The sequence below is a fragment of the Medicago truncatula genome, chromosome 5, assembly GCF_003473485.1.
Source record: "Medicago truncatula cultivar Jemalong A17 chromosome 5, MtrunA17r5.0-ANR, whole genome shotgun sequence".
Lineage (NCBI taxonomy): Eukaryota > Viridiplantae > Streptophyta > Magnoliopsida > Fabales > Fabaceae > Medicago > Medicago truncatula.
This window is the reverse complement of record NC_053046.1, coordinates 33240727-33262070: the sequence shown is the minus strand read 5'-3', so window position 1 is coordinate 33262070 and position 21344 is coordinate 33240727. Positions and strand designations below refer to the sequence as shown.

Below are 21344 nucleotides of genomic sequence, written 5' to 3'. Positions count from 1 at the left end.
AAATGATGTGTACTTTTATGTGAGTGTTCAAATCCCATGTCTAAAATTTTGAGGCATACAAGTATTTTTCATATTAGTGTAAGTTATACCTTTATTTTTTTTTTAAAGAATTGTGTGATTTGGTATTACAATTGTGTGATTTAGTTTCCACATCTCCATTGTGCAAATTCAATCTCAATAGTCACAATTAGTTGGCCTTTTCAAAAAATACAATATGTAGTTATTTTATTGATCGCTCTCTTTCATTCGTTATTTTAGAAAGATGAGTTGGTTAAAAAACTTAGCAAGTAGGATATGATTTTTTTAAAGGGGAGGATAGGAATTTTTTCGTTTTTACTGTGTTCGACTTTTTTATCTAGTCCATTTATAATATAGAATAAGATATAACTTGATCTATCTAGTGATTTATTAGAAAGATGAATTTGTTTAAAATTAAGCATGTAGGATATGATTTTTTTTTAAGGGGAGGATAGGAAATTTTTGTTGTTTTTACCTTGTGTCCGACTTTTTTATTTGGTCCATTTAAAATATGGAATAGGATATAACTTATTAACTTAATCTATATGGTGATTTATGTGGTCCACCGTTGACCAATATCTAAGTATTTCATCTTTTTTAAGGAATATATCCATTTTAAAAAAAAATAAAAAAATACCATTATACAAATACAATTTCAAAGTTTTTTTCCCGACAAAATATACACTTTCATAGTTATATAACACGCTAACTTTTTTGTCAGAGCTTTTTTAAGACCAATTTATCCTTTCACGAATCAATATTTTTATAAAAACTAGAAAAAAAGACGGATACTGAAATGTCCGTTCTTTTTTCTGTGCTAACATGTGTAGGTTATCAACGATATTTTTGAAAATATTATATGTGTTTTCAAAATAAAATTGTAAAAGGAGATGATGGGGAAAATAAAGTCTTATACTTATTAGTTGAAGTAAAAATGTCTGCGTGAACTTCAGTTAGTAAGAACAATGCATAATAAATAAGGTGTGAGGTTCGAATCCTGGATACGACAAAAAAATTTAGTTGAAATAAAAATAAAATAAAAACTTAAAAGATAAAAAGTAAGCCGACCTTTAGTAAAACATATAAAAATTTATGCCCATGTTATGTTATATTCAAAACTTATTTTAGGTGTATTTATGAAAGAAACAAAAATATTTTTTAAACTATTAATTATATATAAAAAAACTATGATAGTATAGAAAAATTGTATCCAAATGGTCACCATTATTTTATTTTTCTATAAAATAAAAAAAAACAAATATGTTGCAAAAAAAATAAATCTAATAGATTGCCTCTCACTCCTTTTGTTGTTCATTTGGTCTCTGCGAATCTTCTTTGGAGGAAAAAAAGTCTCCCTTAAGGTCTCGATTTTTGCTTGGCGACTCTTTCGGAATAAATTGTCTATGAAGACGAATTTATTTTATTTCGAAGGGGAATTATTCAACAGGATGCTCAGCTGTGTGTCAGCAGTTGTGGTTCAATCGAATCTGATGGCCATCTCTTGTTTTGCGGCTTTTTTGGTAATGTTTGGTAGCTAGTTCGTAATTGGTTGGGTGTTCATTCAGCAGACCCCTCACCCATTGTGGACCACTTTATTCAGTTTGGTACATCTTTAGGTCTTGAAAAGTCGCGGTGCTCATTTATGCATCTAATCTGGTTTGCTAGTTTTTGGGTGATTTTGAAGGTAAGGAATGACCAACTTTTTTGATGCCAAAACTCTTGTTTGGGTGTTGGCTAACCATTGTTATTGCTGTTGAAACATTGTTGTAATTATTAGCTATCTCATTTGACACACCTTGTGCTGGGGGATAGTTTAATATTCCATTTTGATTTATTTTTTTTAAACAAAACAAATCAAATAAAAAAAATGAAACTTTTGACGTTAAATAGCTGGTTCATTTATAAATAATTAATGAAACTAAAGTAATTTTGTAAAATATATATTATAAATGGTATTCAAATGCAAAAGATAACTTTGTGGACTTATATATTAAAAAATGAATTACAAGTTACAACAGTATTTCTATTTTGTAAAAAAAGAAAACAGTGTGCTCCATCTAAATGACAATGATAACACAATACTTGACATGGGTGCAAATGCTTTCAAAAGAAGAGAGTTAAGACTTCAGAGCACAAAGATTCACATTGCAATTTATCCTCAATCTCAAAACACAATATGATCCACCCTCTCCCTGTGTGACATTAATATTTGTGTATTTTAACTTTAAATTAGTGATAGAATAGTACTTGCCACAATAAAATAGAAGCAATTATACCAAATGAGTGTTAGTTCTAGCAAAATGACAAGCCTTCATGGTATTGAAAATCAAAGTTCAAAGATTGTACTTATATTTAACATTCGACGTGTTTTTGGAGAATGAAATCTATGATAAATGAAATAAAAAGGTAGAACATTTCTTTTTTTATTACAGAATTCATTATTTGTTTGGTTATAACTATAATAAACTTATGAGTTTTAAAAGATTGTACTCATATTTAACATTCGACACGTCTCGAATAGATTATCTTTAGAGAACGAAACCTATAAAAATTAAAATAAAAAGGCATAACCTTTTTTTTTATTACAGAATCCATTATTTGTTCGGTTATAACTATGATAAACTTTCACAAAAAAACTATAATAAAAACACTTTTTTATTTTAAAAATACAGTTAATTAACTACCTTTTTTTGTTGTTGAAGGATAATTCCATTTCTTATAAACCACACTCTTCCTGTTTCCATATATATTTTACAATTATTTCATCTATAGTTCAAGCAATATCAAATTTTTTTTTGAAAGGACACAATATAAAAAGTTTTAAAATGACAGTGGTTTTTGTAAAACAAAAAAAAAAAAAAAATCAATTGAAATGAACGAACTTCAATTATCAAAGAAACATATATGTATTTAAACGCGTAAAAGAGTTGCACCAAAGCACCAGTGGTCTAGTGGTAGAATAGTACCCTGCCACGGTACAGACCCGGGTTCGATTCCCGGCTGGTGCAACTTTGGGCTATGAAGACAGGCCAGTGCCAAATGTGGTGACGGGTTTCATCACTATCGCTAACTTCGGTTGCGAAAATTTGCACTTCTGAGCTCATTTTTTTTCTACCACATTTACTTTTTGTTGGGTCCCTCTCACTAAATGTGCATGCATGGTTGTCCTGGCCCTAATACGATTAAATTCGTAGTATTTTGCCACTGTTATTTTTAGAAAACTTATTTTCAAATATTTGGCCTTTTGTCAATAGCAAAACAAATGTTTTAGAATAGATATAAATTAGAGTAGCTCAAATGGATCTGCTTAAGAACGATAATATTAAAAAGAAAGTCACAATAGAAATCAGGTTTATATGGTTTGAAGAAAGTGGTTATTGGTAGACGTAAGAAAAGACCTAGACACAACAACTATAAGAAAAATTATTAAAAAGACATCGAGATTAAGAACTTCGAAAAATATGTGATATATGACAATATTATGACATCATATGGTGTTGTAGTCGTTTCATCAAAAGCGCAGCACCATTCGTAGTACACACCTAAAAGAGAGGGTTGGTGATGGTGTTCTAGTTGTTTCATGAAAAGGTTGTGGAGGAGGTAGAACGACGATGCTCATGAATTTGTTAGAAAATGTTTTAAGGTTGGAAAAATGTTGGAATGGATCATAACACACGACTACAATTATCTGAGGTGTGGACCAAGAACGAGAGTCGAGTTGGTGACATGTGACGGAAGATGGATTCTCGCGCGTAAGAGGGTATTCGCAAACATTCCAACCCTCAATCAATTTGGAAATTCCTTAGGTGCTTTTTTCGTATGATTCTTAACTAAATTTACCATAATTCATAATTTTCTTAAAGTTTGTTATATCCAAAAAAATTCCAAACACTCCAACCCTCAATCAATTTTTCAATAGGATTTTGGTAGAATGTTTAATAGAATAGATTGTATATCTTTCTTCTTCTTATTCATAACTTGTTTTATTGGTTGGTTTCAATAGAAATGAGATTGTTGAATTACCAACTAATCTTCATCATACAACTTGGCAATTGCATTCAGGATCTTACAGAACAACCAATTCAAAAAACATGTAACACAGAAATATAACATAAAACTGAATTATTAAAAAAAGTACATAACAATAACATAAAAAAATCTAACGATAAGATTTCTGGAACCTAGCACGAGCACCACGACCACCAAACTTCTTAGGCTCACAACGTCTAGGATCAGCAACAAGAAGAGTACGATCATAACGAACAAGAATATCCTTAATTTCTTTCTTACTCTGTTCATCAACATATTTCTGATAATAAGCAACCAAAGCCTTAGCAATACTCTGACGAATGGCGTAGATCTGAGAAGTGTGACCTCCTCCCTTCACACGGATCCTCATATCAACGCCGCTGAAACGGTGTCTGCCGAGAAGGAGGATTGGTTCGTATGCCTTGAAACGAAGAATCTCAGGCTCCACCAGTTCTATTGGACATCCATTGATCTTGATCAGACCGCGACCTCTCTTGCAGTGAGTAACTGCAACGGCGTTCTTCTTCCGCCCAAAGCATTGTACCTGTTCCATTTTCCTCACCTTCTTCTTTCCCTCTCCGCCGCAACCAATTCTAGGGTTTCATTCATCAGTAAGTATATATATGACCTCCGATAGGGTGGGTTTTCAAAAATACTAAAATGCCCCTCCAACTCCAAATTTATTATTTATTTCATTAATACGACTTTCTCTCATATTCACGATATATTCTTACTTTTTTTTTTCTTTTTCTTTTTTTTCTCTCAATTAATGATGTATATGGTCTTTATTATAGACTACATACATCATTTAATAAATGAATCTAAAATGCAAAATTTTGTTTATAATAGTGACCGGAAGGTGTATCTACAAGTTCATACATTAAAAAAAGACATGTTTGATAACCAACATTTTTTCATCAATTTATATCTTAATTATCATTTATGCTCTTAGTTTTACACTTATGTTAATCAGGAAAAATTAAATATTACTTGAACATATTTCTCTACGTTATTTCATATTTATAAGATTTTTTTTTTTTTAAGAAACTAAGCGAAATATATTAAAGAAATAAGCAGTCCCTCAAACACAAGGCGTGCCTAAGGTAACTGACAAGTATTGTTACAATACAGAAATGCTATAAACAGCCTAAAAGAAACCATACATTACAAAACAGTCTTTAAACAAACTAAAGGGTTTTTCGTCCAAAAGGGATAGTCAAAATCAAACATGATGTAATTCGCTTTCAACCACCAATACGTTTGGATTTTAACCCTTTCAAGAAGAGCTTCTAGATGATCAATGTGATGCTGAAAAATTCTCCTGTTTCGGTCTTTCCAAATGACAAATAGTACCGAAATCGAAATAATAGTAAAACCTGTCCTAGAGTTCTTTGAGAAACCTCCAAGACCACAAAATTGATTAGCATGAGAATGTAAATTACCATGTAGAATCGTAACAATACCAAGCCACTGTGAGATCAAAAGCCAAAGCCGTCCATAATGATCACAATGAAAAAACAAATGGTCCCTATCCTCTTCCTTACCACACAAGGTTGCACATGCCACAAGGGTCGGATCAAGAACATTCCTTCTGCGCAAATTATCCTTTGTAGCAAGTCTATTCAGATAGAGATGCCAAACAAATATGTTAACCTTTAACGGAACCACTTTTAGCCATAAAAATTGAGCAAAATCTTCAGAGATGTTAGTGTCCACTGCCGTTAAATAAGAATAAGCTGATTGCACGGAATAGGTGTGAGTGGAATGGAGTTTCCACACCCACCTATTTGCAACATCCACATGCAAAAGAGAGTTAGCCAGCCACCCCACACACTCCTCCACCAATCCCTCCTCCCAAGCGAATAATCTCCGCCTCCACTGCCACGCATTCCCATCATCCCCCAACCTAATAAAAACATCTCCCTCACCGTGGACATTTTGTAATCTGACAACTCAAATAGCCTAGAAAAAGACACAGCTAACGGAACGTCATCCAACCACGGGTCCTCCAAAAACAAAGTGGTGCTCCCATCTCCTACCTTCTGAACAATATTATCCAACAACCACCTAGCATCCACCAATCCCACACCAAATCGAATTTGATTTAACTGACGCCACCAAATCGATCCTACCCCCTCACTAAACCGCACCCTCCCTCCAATCTCACCATACTTCGCTCGAAGCACTATATTCCACAAACTCTCCCTCTCCTCCAACCCTCTCCACACCCATTTCCCCAATAAAAAAAATATTAAATTCCCGCAACCTTTATAAGATAATTCAACTCTTGATTTTAAAAACACTACATATATAATAACCTGTTTATAGGATAACAACTAGTTTATCAACTATCTCCTATAAATTCAACCACTATATATTAGATTATTAGTTACACATTTTTTTTAATCAAACAAAGCCATAATCTTTTTCAAATCTATCGAGAGAAAGTCTACAAAACAATATATGGATGAAAATAATGTTTGAGAGTGTAGAATATGGTGTTTTGTTAAAGAGTTGACTAATGCGGTTAAACTGTCCAAAAGTGTTAACACAATGGTTTGATATGTCTCATTTTGTTTTCATCAAGTTCACATTTCATCATCCTCAAGAGTGTTTTAATAGATATGTAATTCTTAACATCTATTACTACCACATATTTTGTTTTCTGGGTCCTCCACTAAATAAATTCCAGTTATGTGCATTCATATCTGGTTTCTTGAGTGCTTGACACCCAAATATGCTTCCAACAATTACATTAGCACATCGCAATAGTATTAAATATTTCTTTGTCGGTACTATGCCTCTTAAGAAAATATTTTCTAAATATTTTGTTTTTTGTCTATATGTAATAAAGAGATACATTTTACTTAAAATATATGTTAGAGTAGCTCAAGTAAGTGGGTATTTCTTTTCTATCAAAAAGAAAAAGGATTAGCTCAAGTAGACATGATCATCTTAAGTTTTCATATTCCATTTTTTTGTTCAAATTGTGAGTAATGACACTTCGATTTCACCATGATTTTTTCATAACCTACACAATTTAGATTTTCTAATTTTTTTCTTTAGTATTTTTAGGATAATTGTGTAGACACAATTGGAAGTTAGATTCTCGATAGGAAATCACAAAGCATCTATTATTTGATATGAGAAAAAAATGGCAATAGTAGGAGAGAATGAGAGAAAAACATGATTTCTTTATTTTGTTTAGATTAGAAGTAAAAAGGAAAGTAAAACTTGCTTATGGGGAGTCATATTGTTTTTGGAACAAATAGAACCATATTATACATAAGCTCGAATGCTCAAGTTAAAATTGTGTAGACTTTTTTTTATTTTTTTTTATTTTTTAAATCGAGTATTATCTGTGTCCAACTGCAGAGGTTAATTTATTGAGTTGGGTAAGGCCTCTAAGAATGGCAATTAATTTATTGAGTTGGGTAAGGTCTCTAAGAATGGCAAAAGCTCTCTCTCAAGAGAATTGAACACCCCTACATTCACAATTCAAATTAATAAACTCTAGTTAAATTGGAAGAGATCGTCTTGTTTGGATTAATCAAAGAGCATATTCACTCCAATCAACCCCTACTGCTATACAAAGCCATTATTATATTACTGTTAAATTTCAAAATAATCATTTGTGAGAGAACTCATAAAAAATCCTTTCAAATTATAAATGAATAACGTTTGATATATAGACAGCACAATAAACTAATGTATCAATCGCTAACATTTCTAATAATATCTGGACATTCTTTGAATGGCCATTAGATCATCCCATGAAAGCAACTAGAAACTCGTTCTAAGTTTAAGATATTAGAGATAATAGATAGATAATCAAATACTATAATTATTTATAAGTGGTCAAAGTTATATAAGTATACTTCATATTTTTTTGGAATAGAGATATACTTTTTTTTTTCTTTATAAGGAATTGCTATTTGGAATGATATACTACTTCATTCTTGATGCAGGTTACAACAATTTTAATAAATTTTCTCTATCAGAATTTTGTAGATTCACCGGATCTATTGATAGATTATCGACACCAAAGCATAACAAAACGTAAGCACATAAATTTTTTATTGCTACCATGAAAGAGAAGGGAGGAGAGAAGCACACGGATTCCCTGCATTGAACACGAAGCCGCGTTCACCAAAACAGCGTATTTAGAGTCATCCGATCTTGATCAAAAAGTCTAAAAAAACTATATATTTAGTTTTTATTTTATAAATTCCAAACTCAAATCTAGATGCTTGATCAAGATTGGACGTACAACCCTAAACATCTCGGTCTAAAAGACAACAAGTGATCTAATATAGATACCTCATAATATGATGATTATGATCCACTAAACTTGAGTCATCACATGGTCAAAATTAAAAATATTTACTATAATATTTTATATTGGCTAATGTTAGGATTTAAACCCGTAAGAGAGTTTAATATGTAAAAGAACCTCGTAACTTAATGAAGTACCACATTCAACACTTCGTAGACATTGCCATTTTTTAAAAGCATGGACATTATTGCCATTGGTGCATTTTTTTTCCTTACTCATGTTGATCTTTTGACTAAGAACCGTTGGCGCTTTACAGCCATATATTGCGAGTATGAGTGTGTTTGGTAAAAATAAGCTATAAGCCAGTTGATAAAGTATTTTTTAAAAAAGTATTTTTTTAGAATGCACAAAATTGTATGGAATGAGCTTTGACAAAAAGTTGTTGAATGCTACTTTAAAAAATTATTTCTTGGCAATTTATTTGACAAGCATCTCTCTTCAACTCATGATAACAACCTTTTTTATTTTATTTTTTAATATTATATTTCAATTTGCTTTTTTCTTCCATTTTTTTTTATCCAGTCCATTTATTCTCTTTCTTCAACCTCACAAATATACATACACATTAGCGTTTAGAGTAATACTTTATGTCTGTCTATTTTTTTGTTACGATAATGCGTATAATTTTTTTTATTGTTGCTAATGCGTATAATTTTTTTATAAAATTTTGGTTTTAATTAAAAGTACTAGTATAGATGCCTAAAAAAATTATACTTATATATATTTTGCACATTTATATTTCAACAAACTATGCGTATCTTTTTCTTATTAAAAAAAACTAAACATATTTTTTTCAATGAATTTGTTATAAACTAAATTCTTATATTTTTTTAATGACACCAAAAATATGGTATTCTTATAACAAAATTTTTTAGAGTATAATTGAAAAACAAAAAATCAACTATTCTCTTTATATACACGCACACATACAAATTATAGATATATTTTTCAGCTCCACAATTCTTTTACTAATCAAACAACAAATGGTCATAGTTGCAACAATAACACTCCACAACTTTATTCGAATGTGTGGAGTTGAAGATGAAGAGTTTAATAAATATGATTGAGCGTGACGAAGAAAGCAATATAAATGAAGAAATCAGTTCATATAATCCACGAAGAGTACAAGATGGAGGCTACATGAATAAAGTTAGAAATCAAATAGGAGTTGTGTTGATGAAGAGTATAAATGTTTGAGTTTGTGATGATTTGTGTTTCTTTTTTGTTTAAAAAAGATGATTATTGTTTTTAATTTTCCAAACTACTTTGATATTATTTATGTTATTATTTGAGCCTCCTTAAATTATTTCTCCTACTCAGATATTTAACAAGTCCTTTATATGATGATGATACAAATTTGTATTCATGTTACACAAAATAAACGCCATTGAGTAAATAGTATTTGTAAAAATATATCTTTTATATTTTAAACATTTTTTCCCTTCAAAAAATATTTTAATTTTTTTTTTTTTAGTATGTTAATTCATAATAAATTCAAAGTTTTGTCTTAGTGAACTTATCTCGGTTGATAAAGATAACACATAAATATATGCAAGGTCCGGGGTTCGAACCCCGGACACCACCAAAAAAGTAATAAATTCAAAGTTTGTACAATATTTTGTCAAACAACTTTTAACTTAAAAATAACTTTCAAAACTAAAAAACAATAAAGAAATCAAACAACTTTAGTTTATTCCTTAAAGAGTTTTATTTTAACTTTGTTTTAAAGTAGTTTTTAGACCAAAAAAAGTCTGACTAAACGGTACATAAGACACCATTGTCACCATATATAATAAGATTCCAGGAACCTAAACCGACCTCCTAGCAAAAGACGCGTAATGAGCATTGGAGAAAAAGGTCAATAATATTATCATTTCCTTTCTTAAAAAAACAAAGAAAAAATTATAATTTCTTTGAATAGAAATTTAAAGGTAAAAGGACTTTCAAGGAATACTAACATATCTTGGTAAAATAAGATCATTTTGGTAAAATAAAAAATCATTGAACAAGATTAAAACAAGTTTAATGAAAAAATATATATCGGGATCAAAATATATAATTCAACATCTTTGAAAAAAGAATTTTGTATGTTTTGAAAGTTGAAACCTGAGGGGAGGGTGATGCAATGTTATTATCTTTGTATGGTTCTAAACTTTCCGTGATCCCTTTTCATGAATATTTTAATATTCATCTGATTATAATAATTTCAAATATCAAAGTTATTTTTGTCTGCAAAACATAATTCAATGGACAATACTTTATTGTTTGGGTGAAAATATTCATCTGAATTTGACATTGAACCTTGCAGTGTGTCTTAGACGAAAAAAGGCTCAAATTTATTTAAATCGAGTGTGTGGTAAAAGTTAAGCCTCTCAACACAATTATTTGGTCAAGCTTAAATAAAAAACTGGGTCAATTAAGTTAAATAATCTTATCTCCTTACAATTTTTTTTGAAAGAAAATTTTATTTTTTTAAAAGCTAAAATATTTTGTTATTATGATAAAACAAACTATTCCAGCACCAGTTGTGCAAAGAATAGTTCACAGCACAAGTCAAATTACAACAAAAGGAAACCAACAACACAAGAAAACTAGCAAAGAGAGCATTAAGAATCTAAATATTACATTTTTGTCCCCACAAAATATTTCTACATGGAGATTTAGTTTATGCTATTAAATCTATATATACATACATATATGAATGTTTTTTTTTTTTGCTGGCATATATAAAAAATATTATAAAAGTTTCTAAAAAAAGTAAGCTCAAAATTTGATTTGTTGGTTAAGATGTTCGTTACTTTTATCTTAAGTTTTTGAAATTTAAAAAAAATATATTTAGTTCATCTCATGATGTGTCAACTTAGTGATAAAAATATGACTTTATATGTTTGAAATATTTATATTACATTCAATTGATAAAGTCTATCATGTTGTCACCTTAGCGTTAAGAATTTTACTTGACAACCTCAAAGAGGCCTAGTTCATATCTTAATAAGACAATTTTGAAATGATTATTAATATTTCTTTTATTAATAATAATCATCTTACTTTCTCCTTTTTTATAAGTTACATTCAATTAAAATATTTGATAAAACAATAAAATAATTTTAATATTTTATAAAAATTAATCCCTCAGTCCCAAATTGAGTGAACAATTTTCTCATTTCACATATATTAAGAAATATGTATAAGTGACGAAGAGAAATGTTCTAAGTGCTCTTATCATATATTAATAAATTTACCATTATCATAAATGTAAAGTTGAATATATTGAGTTGAGAGTGATAAAAGTAATATTAATTAGAGTTATAATTAGAAAAAAAGTAATTAATATTTCATTAAAAAGTGAAATAGATCAATTATTTTAGAACAATATTTTTTGACAAAAAGATCACTTATTATTTAAAGGATGAGTAATTATTTCTTTTGTCAAAAAAAAAAAAAGAGGAGGAGTAATTATTAAGCTTAATAACTCTACTTAAGATTGCGTTTGACCCTACTTTTTTGAGGTCTAAAAGTTACTTTTAGAATAAAGTTGAAAATTAAAACTTTTAAGCATGTTTGGCCCTCCTTATTTTCCGCTTCTCTTCTACTTCTAAGGAGAAGTAGGGCCAAACATAATTTTAATAAAGTTCTTAATAATAGAAGTTTCTTTTTTTTTTTAAAGAAGGAAATCAAATAAAAGTGACTTCAAAAATAAGATATAAAATTGAACTTTTGCGTAACTTCTTCGGAGCTACTGTTGGGCTCCCACCCATCGATTCCCACATAAACCATTTTTTATTTTATTTTATTATTCCCACTATTTTTTTTAAGGAAACCTGCCAAAACTTTATTTTATTGGATCCTATTCGTTGCATATTCATTGCATTTTCTTTAGTACCTTGCGATTGCTCATATTTTATTGGATTATAACCAAACCAGTACGAAAATAAAAACTAGTACAAATAGAAAAACAAATGATCCTCAATTGGTCAAACCTGTTCTTGTATATTTTTTTTAATAGATGTTATGTTTCTAACAATGGATTATTTTCCAAACTCTTTCAATTTTATTTTTATGACAAAATCTTTCAATTTATTTTATAACAATGTTTTATATAATCAGGTCTTTACATAATTTATATTTATAAAGAAAATTATTTTATTTCATTTATGATAATTTGTAATAAAATCTCAAAGATTTATAAAAAGTATTTTAACAAACAAATTTCAACTTAAAAATACTAATTTTTGTCAAAAAAAAAACTTAAAAATACTAATTAAGTTGCAAAAAATAATAAATACCAAACAACTTAACTTAAAAGTTTTAATTTTCAACTTTATTCTAAAAGTAACTTTTAGACCTAAAAAAAGTAGGGCCAAACCACTTTTATTTGATTTCCTTCTTTAAAAAAAAAGATACTTCTATTATTTTTATTAAAATTATGTTTAGCCCAACTTCTCCTTAGAAATAGAAGAGAAGTGGAAAATAAAAAGGGCCAAACATGCTCTCTTGAAACAACTTTTTTTATCCTATATATAAAATTGACTAGTGTTACTTCTTTTATTATAGTACTACTATTTTTCTTGAAGAATATCATTTCTTTCTCTTACGTCTGTGTGTATTTCTTGGATTTCATGCAACATAACATGAATGCACAGCCACAGGCTCCTCAGCAATGGCTACTTGTTAATTAAACTTTGTTTATTTCTACATAAATTGGACCCACCCTTTGTGTAGAGAAGTGTTATTTAAACAATCATTTAGTTGACAACTTACATGACAATCATATTTTACAAAGAAAAAATAAATATTTGTACAAAAACCAAAATAATAGAAAGATAAAATAAAAAGTAATGTAAATATGAGAGATAAAGTTATCACAAAAGTTATCAGAGAGAATAGATGTTCAAAACCACAATCTATTCAATGCTGCATATGAGGTCACAGTGGGTTCCACCAACAGCCCCACAATGTCGATAATCATCTCATTTTATGACTTTTTTTTAAACTTAATTAATTCCTTTGCAGCTACATGCATGTCCAATATTTTAAATAGTGGTAGTCCAATTACGATTCTTCATATATAGCAGTGACAATTACATTTCAATGTAGATGATGCAATCTTGAATGGGATATATAATATGGTCATTAAAAGTTAAAACATATAAAAAAAAACTATGATATATCTAAACAATTGTGTTATTTGAAGTTTTACACTTCTAAATATACTAATAGATAGCATATATGATATGATATATATTTTAGGCAATAGATTCTTGAGTTATTTTGTTAAAGGTAAAATATTTTTGAAATATATTGTAAACAGTTTAAAAAAATTATTTATAATTATGAATCGGTGTGGTGGTTCATTTCCTTAAATGTAGTATAGGAGATTTTGGTTCAGTTCAATTGATTTTACCTAAAGGATAAGAAGTTAGAGAACTAATCTAACAACTAATTATTAACACTTGCCATTAAAAAACTTAATTATAGTTAATGGATAGTTAATAAAAATAACAATGTGTTAGCAGCTAATTAATTATTTTAATGAACACAAATAACTTCAATTTTGAACGTTATTAACCATGATTTTTAGGTGTTCAAATTACATGATTTTTTTATTAACCATTATTTTTGATCAAATATACACTTGAAAATTATGATTAATGACATTAAAAAATTGGGATTAACCATATTTAGTGGATGATTAGTGAGTTGTCATGCCTTGATATATTCGCTAACAATTCACTGAACTACATCAACTACATATCTGAACTATATTAACCATATAATATATTATTGAACTTGATGTTAATTTTGTGTCATAATATCATTTCTCCTTAATTTTTGATAAACAATCATTTCTCTTTCAAAAGATGAAAATACACATAAAAATCCAATATAATCGTATTTTACATCAAAATTTTAATAGTAAATTATCATTTCACAATTTAAAATATCTCCAAGTGTTCTATAAAAAACTACATGCATGATAAATAGATAGATAATTGTCATGTTGCCATTCATGATTCATCCATTTCATTATTAAAAAGATGCTACAAGTTCATTTCTTCAACTTCTTCTTCCCAAGTTTTATTCTTCTTCCTTCACCTTCCTCCATTTACTTTGCCACATTCTTCTTGTGTTTTTTTGTTTTCTTTCTAGATTTTCCTATTCCACACACAAATGATTACTATTGCTACTACACCCACCAAAGCGTGTCCACATATTCTTTCAAAGGTTCCGTCCTTTATTGCTTTTCCCATATTCATTCTTTCTAAATGACCAAAATATCCCTACCCTTTATCCTCACAATCCATAAAACCCCTTAAAAAAACAAAGGATATTAAAGGAAACTCATTAATTGCCAAGTCAAATAGTATCTATATTCTATCTATATAGGATTATTCCCATGTCATGTCAAACTCTATGCTAGTGCAACACTTTCATGTGTTGCTTTCGTTTCTAAATAGAACAAGAAAGAAAATAAGTAAAACAAACAAAAAAAATCTTCAATTGGTTGCAAGTAACTTATTATAAGCACTTAACATGGTTGGTTTTTAACATGTGCAAAAGAATCAAGAATATTGACTATTCTAAACTCTTTTGATTGTGTTTTTGAGTCTCTTTTCACGTTAATGTTTATGTCATCTTAATGCGACCGTGATTGAGGCTGCATCAACTATATTTGACTATAATTGTTTGCAATATCAAGAATCGCGACACGAACGATAATATAGAAGATTATTGTTAATTTGGTGTGTATATAGCTAAGAATTAGACATGTTTTGTAAGAGAGAGAGCATGGAGGAATTCAAGGAAGAGAATCGTTATGTGGAAACTGATCCAACTGGTCGCTATGGTAGGGTAAGTTCTAAAATACTCTGTTTTCTCTCTGTTTTTTCCTCTGTTTCTTGTAACATGTGTTATGTTATATCATTCAAGTTTTAGTATGTTATTTGTGTTACATAAGTATGTTGTTTTACAAGGAACATGATTTTTTCTTTTCATTTTTGTGTACATGGTTAGTGTTGCAAGATATGTTAAGCAATTTGCTATATGGTTATTAGGTTTATTAAGATAATTTTAAATTGGACCGTGTCGCGATCTTTGATATTATAGAGAGCAGTCGAATGATACTAATGTGACCGTCTTAACAACGGTTGCAGAGACATCAAAAACTTTATATTGTGATACTGATCGCATGCCGTTTGTTTAAAACCATGATTAAGATACTTAATCTCCTAAAATTATAGATAGTTGAGAGAAAAAATGTGTTTTTAATCTTTGTTATCTATCAAGTGAAAATGATTGAAAGAAACCGTCTCATATAATGGAATTAATGTGACAAATATTGTATGTTCTGTGTGATTGATTAGTTTGGAGATGTTCTTGGAAAAGGGGCAATGAAGACAGTATACAAAGCAATTGATGAAGTACTTGGAATAGAGGTAGCATGGAACCAAGTCAGACTCAACGAGGTACTAAACACGCCGGACGATTTGCAGCGCCTTTACTCGGAGGTTCATCTCCTAAGCACACTCAAGCACCGGTCGATCATGCGATTCTACACATCTTGGATTGATATTGATAACAAGAACTTCAACTTTGTTACAGAAATGTTCACATCAGGCTCACTGAGAGAGTAATTTTCTTTCTATATATGAAATTTCATGACATGCACCTTATCAAAACGCGGAATATTTCATTTATATTATGCTTATATGAATGTGATCATCGATAACTAAAATTTGAGAATATTACTTTCTGTCTTGTTATCTCTTTGATGAAAATAATTGACAATTTTCGAACACGTCCAGGTACCGGAGGAAATATAAGCGAGTAAGCTTACAAGCAATAAAGAGTTGGGCGCGCCAAATTTTACAAGGTCTAGTTTATTTACATGGCCATGATCCACCTGTAATCCATAGGGACCTAAAATGTGATAACATATTTGTCAATGGTCATCTTGGACAAGTGAAAATTGGTGACCTTGGACTAGCTGCAATTCTCCAAGGTTCTCAATCAGCTCATAGTGTTATAGGTACTTACATTTTAGCGAATGACTTTCAATGTTGCAAACTAAACATCAGTATATTAGTTGTTATGTTAGTATTTTCTCTTTCACTAGGGTTTGAACTCCGATCATTCAACTCTTTTAATATCGATCTAAAATCAGTTAAGCTACACTGCTATTATATTTATATATTTTGAATAAAAAATTTCTTATTTTGTGTTAGGAACACCGGAGTTCATGGCACCGGAAATGTACGAGGAAGAATACAATGAACTTGCTGATGTTTACTCATTTGGCATGTGTGTATTGGAAATGCTCACATCTGATTATCCATATAGTGAATGTACTAATCCAGCACAGATATACAAGAAAGTGACATCGGTAAATTCACGTTCTGGTTTAGATCTCATGATATCAGTAAAATTTGATGTTTGATTAAGTAACATTTCTGTTTTAGGGGAAGCTACCAATGTCATTTTTCCGCATTGAAGATGGGGAAGCGCGGAGATTCATTGGAAAATGTTTAGAACCTGCGGCAAATAGACCGTCAGCGAAAGATTTGTTGCTTGAACCTTTTCTTTCGACAGATGATACATCATCAGCAATGAAGTTAAAAATTCAGAAGCCGTTTTTGAATGAAAATGAGATGGAAAAACTTCAATTGAGTGATGAATTTCAAAGGACTGAAATGAAAGTCATAGGAAAGTTGAATCCTGAAGATGATACTATCTTTCTCAAAGTACAAATTTCAGATAAGAAATGTATGTATTCTATTTTCAGTGCACATGAAAGGAATTTGACTATGATATACATATACTTTATGTTTTCTAAATGAATTTTAGTAATTAATTTTACCTAACAATATTTTCTTCTTCATATTAATGCAGGTTCTGTTAGGAATGTATATTTTCCATTTGATATTCTCACTGATACTCCCATTGATGTTGCAATGGAGATGGTAAAAGAATTGGAGATTTCTGATTGGGATCCTTTTGATATTGCAAATATGATCAATAGAGAGATATCTGCTCTTCTACCACATAGATGGAAAAATGATTACTCAGATTCCTTCCATACATTCAGTTATCAAGATGATGATGTCGATGAATCTCGTCTTCATTTCCGCTCGATCTCTTCTTCTTCATCGTTACATGAATCAATACCAGATTTTGTCAGTAAATCTGAGGAAATATCGCACGGATATTATTTGCTCCATGGTATGTCTTTTATCTCTCCATTTCCATCCTTTTTCGTGACAGGCCTATATGATGGTTTCGAAATGCATTATACAGTTTTAGTAGTTTTTGCAACTACATTGCGACCTTAATTGTGACGAACTTAAAACACGAGATAAATGTTGGTTTGACTATTTTTTAAGTCTCCATGGTAACATGCAAAACTTTTGTTGCAGATGATTTGCATGATGATAACAGTTCAAGATGCTCCTCACAAGGGACATATTCAAACTGGAACTATTATTCTATGGATGACCATGAACACAATATAGCCTCAATCAGAAAAGATAAGCTTCCCATCATGAAGAGTCACAATTGCAACCATTGTAAAATTATAGGAGGATCACAGAATTGTTCATCAAGTAAAAGTAAGATGGTGATGGAAAATCGAAAACTGACACGGAATAGGTCTCTGATCGATACACGGAGCCAATTGTTACACAGATCATTGGTTGATGAGTTGAACAAAAGAAGGCAAGTCAAGACAGTTGGTGCTGTGGAGAATATTGGATTTCAGTCACCTTATGATGTTAAATAGTCACAGATTGTATCTATTTGCTTTAATAAGAACACTTTTTGTTTTAATTAATTAATAAGAACACTTAAAAGGAGTGTGGTAGAAAATATTAAAGTGATGTAGAAACATTTAGAAATGAGTGCTTTTTGAACATTGAAAACTATATAGACTTGTATAAATGGACTTGAGAAAATAACCCGGTTATGGGGCTATCATATTTCCTATGTAAAAACAAACACTTCAAATTTAAGGCATGTTCGACAAGTCTCATTGTCCGACAACTACATGACTTGAGAAAATTATTGCTATTTACTAATGTCTATGTGTAAGTGTCACGTACGTGTCAGTGCTTCATAGCATATTTCCAATGAATTATTTGAAGAAAATGTTGTGGTAAGTATGCGAGCACTTGGGAGCTCTTTTAAAATTTAGCTATAAGACGTTTTGGCGGCCGCACGATACGACGTTTTACTCGGCCTTTCCTGTCAGCCCCTTCATTGTTAGTCCTTTCTAGACCACCGGCAACCAGCTATGATACCATTGATAAGTATTCAAGTATGTATGTAACCATCCCTTAAAATTTTGCCACCAAGGGAGTAGAACCAAGCGACTTAAATAAGGTTGTCTCTCACAATGTAAATAATTAATGTTTGAATCTCCATCGAGAGAGGTGCTCACAATGTAGTGTTAGACAGTACTCGAACATGATCAACTCTTGTGGAAGGAACATGTCTAAAACCAAAAAAAAAAAAAAAAAAATATAGATGTGTATGGAGTGTTGATTGAAAATAAATGCTTTTTGTCCATGAACCAAGTCTTACTCAAGGGTGCTAGAACAGAATTCTATAGTGCTTGTTGAAGCAGGTTGATAATTGTTAAGATCCATGATGTTGGTTGTTTATTTTAGGCGTATAGTCATTTTTGTTGCATGAGTAATCACAATAGTCTCTTAATATATTAAAATTTTAAGAGAGTCTCTGATTGTGCACTATGTTAGTCAAAATAGTCCCTGACGCTACTCATTATATATTTAGAGACCAAAATGAATATTACCTCTTTATTTTACTAGTTGCTTTATTCAGTTTTGGAACATATGTTCCAATTTTAATTAGAATCTCTTGCAAAATTTCAATTATAAAGAGTTAGCGGCGTAGTTTATTACTCGCTTGCATTCCATTTCTCCCTAATTTTGATACTCTTCGCTCAATGAAAATTTTGTATTATTATTGTTTTAGAAAGAAAGAAAAAAAAGACTTAGAACCATGTGGAAAACTTCTCAAGGTCAACACCGGTCCTATACATAGTTGGTTTGTGTACATTGTTACGGTGACATGAATTTCCTCCATGGGAATCAATTATTGATGCTTTGATTTTGATGATTTCTAATTCTGGCCAAACACTCAAACGAGAATTCAGGATGAACATGTGCCTAGCTAGCTTCATGAATAGAGTTTATAGAGTTTATGTGTCCTATTTCAAGCAGGATTGTTGAACAATTCTTACATCAGCATAAATCCAAATTAAATTTATTTGGCTATATACACACACAAATGTAAAAAATTAAAAGTGAAATTATATTTATTCACATCATTTAAATCTATTCTCTTTTAATTTTTTTTCATTTGTGAGCGTTCGCCCAAATAAAATTAATTTAGGGTTTTATCCAAGTTAAAATTTACCGGATAAAATCACTTTGCACCTTTTATTTGACCATTTTGATCAATCCTAAGATTTTATTTGGTAAAATCATATTTATAATGATGGAACCCATTTATGCTTGATGATTCCTTATTATAATAAAAGGTGTGGAACGGTATCACTAGGTCTAAGTCTGTCTCATTTGTTAAATACATGACCTGATTTTTAGACTATGATTATAGATATGTAGATTTGAATAAAATCATACTGCTTATCCCTTAATTCTAAAGCATAGTAATATTGAATCTCAATAGAATCATGATGTTTTACATGTCTTATAGTAAGTTTTACTAGTGAGAGTAAAGTAAACCATATTATAAAAACATTTTATAAGGTTATAGACAAGCAAAATTTTGTATGCTACTATAATCGTTAAACACCAAATTCATAAATTTCAGCCTCACTAGAAAATACAAAAATTGAGGTGGATTAATTGGATTGAAGCTAGCTTGCTAGCTAGCTAGAATCTGCAGTGTGTGTATAGTAGATTTTTGAAAGGAACATGACTTGACCTACTTGATTTTTTTTATGTTATGTAAAGTGACTTATCAACGGTGCAATTATGGGGAGGTCTCCCAATGGATCAATGAACTATTTTATTCACTTTTGTTGTGGTCCTTCCTTTGAAAAAATTTATAGTTTTCTACCAGCCTGTTTTGTGTTGTGAATTGTGATTTTGGTTATCTTATGGTGATTGCTAGAATGTCTAGCTCCATTCCTTTCTTATGAACACATACTTGTCATCTTTCAGGGTTTTAATACATTTTCAAGACATCTAAAATAGTTCAAGATACAAATTAAATATCAATTTTTATACTCAAAACAGTATTGTAGTTTATTTGTTTTGATAGTGTGGAATGACATTTGGATGTCGAAAAGTGAAGCTAGATGCAGATCAACCATCTTTTGACTGAGATTTTGATGTTCATTGTAGTTCTATTCTGTTCGAAGGAGTAGACTCGACACTTGTTCATAGAAAACCAAATTTTTAATTACTCCCTCCGTTCCTAAATATAAGCAAATTTTACTTTTTAGGTTCAATCAATTAATGATGTATATGATCCATAATATGAACCACATACATAATTAATTGAATGAATCTAAAAAGTCAAATTTACTTCTATTTTGAAACGGAGGGAGTATGTGGTACTTCAAAAATCTGTATGGTAATTCATTTTGCCTAATATGGCAATAATTAACCACAGTTCTAGGAGCTACCTTTACGTGTCAATACTTGTAGCAAAATCATGTATTGAGGAAAACATCTTAATTACAATGTTGACTAAGAAACATGTACACCATGTCTATTTTCAATCTCAAAAATTGTCATAACTTTTTGCTAAGACCTAGTTATTAGGTTTTTTTTTAAGCAAGCTATTGAGGGTTATTAATTACTCTGGCTATTTTGATAGCTTCTTTTTTTAAGAGTAAATAGTCACTTTAGTCTCTGATTCTGCACTTTGTTGTCATATAGATTCCTTACTTAAAATTAAATACAAACAAGTCTAT

General features: G+C 30.1%; 2 protein-coding genes and 2 non-coding genes across 4 annotated transcripts; 3 read left to right on the top strand and 1 right to left on the bottom strand.

Annotated features, from left to right (window-relative positions):
• The first annotated feature begins 2955 nt into the window (after positions 1–2955).
• TRNAG-GCC (transfer RNA glycine (anticodon GCC)) lies at positions 2956–3026 on the top strand. Its single transcript has one exon. It is a non-coding gene; the product is annotated as a tRNA-Gly (tRNA).
• Positions 3027–3031: 5 nt separating this feature from the next.
• Positions 3032–3120, top strand: LOC112422297 (small nucleolar RNA snoR114). Its single transcript, XR_003012665.1, has one exon. It is a non-coding gene; the product is annotated as a small nucleolar RNA snoR114 (small nucleolar RNA).
• An 832-nt stretch (positions 3121–3952) lies between these two features.
• Positions 3953–4656, bottom strand: LOC11442071 (40S ribosomal protein S16). The gene has a single exon (XM_003615972.4). It carries the CDS (start codon positions 4598–4600, stop codon positions 4178–4180), a length of 423 nt encoding a protein of 140 aa, XP_003616020.1. The 5' UTR covers positions 4601–4656; the 3' UTR covers positions 3953–4177.
• A 10133-nt stretch (positions 4657–14789) lies between these two features.
• On the top strand, positions 14790–18401 carry LOC11435320 (probable serine/threonine-protein kinase WNK4). Its single transcript, XM_003615971.4, has 7 exons — positions 14790–15235; positions 15748–16013; positions 16189–16412; positions 16609–16766; positions 16843–17146; positions 17273–17602; positions 17797–18401. Exons 1-7 carry the CDS (start codon positions 15152–15154, stop codon positions 18156–18158), a joined length of 1728 nt encoding a protein of 575 aa, XP_003616019.1. The 5' UTR covers positions 14790–15151; the 3' UTR covers positions 18159–18401.
• Positions 18402–21344: the final 2943 nt, after the last annotated feature.

Bases quoted from the DNA above. Each gene is read 5' to 3' on its own strand.
- LOC11435320 (XM_003615971.4), top strand. From the start codon at position 15,152: ATGTTTTGTAAGAGAGAGAGCATGGAGGAATTCAAGGAAGAGAATCGT. The intron at 16,413-16,608 runs GTACTTACATTT...ATTTTGTGTTAG, and splicing joins ATCAGCTCATAGTGTTATAG to GAACACCGGAGTTCATGGCA. The intron at 16,767-16,842 runs GTAAATTCACGT...TTTCTGTTTTAG, and splicing joins TATACAAGAAAGTGACATCG to GGGAAGCTACCAATGTCATT.
- LOC11442071 (XM_003615972.4), bottom strand. From the start codon at position 4,600: ATGGAACAGGTACAATGCTTTGGGCGGAAGAAGAACGCCGTTGCAGTT.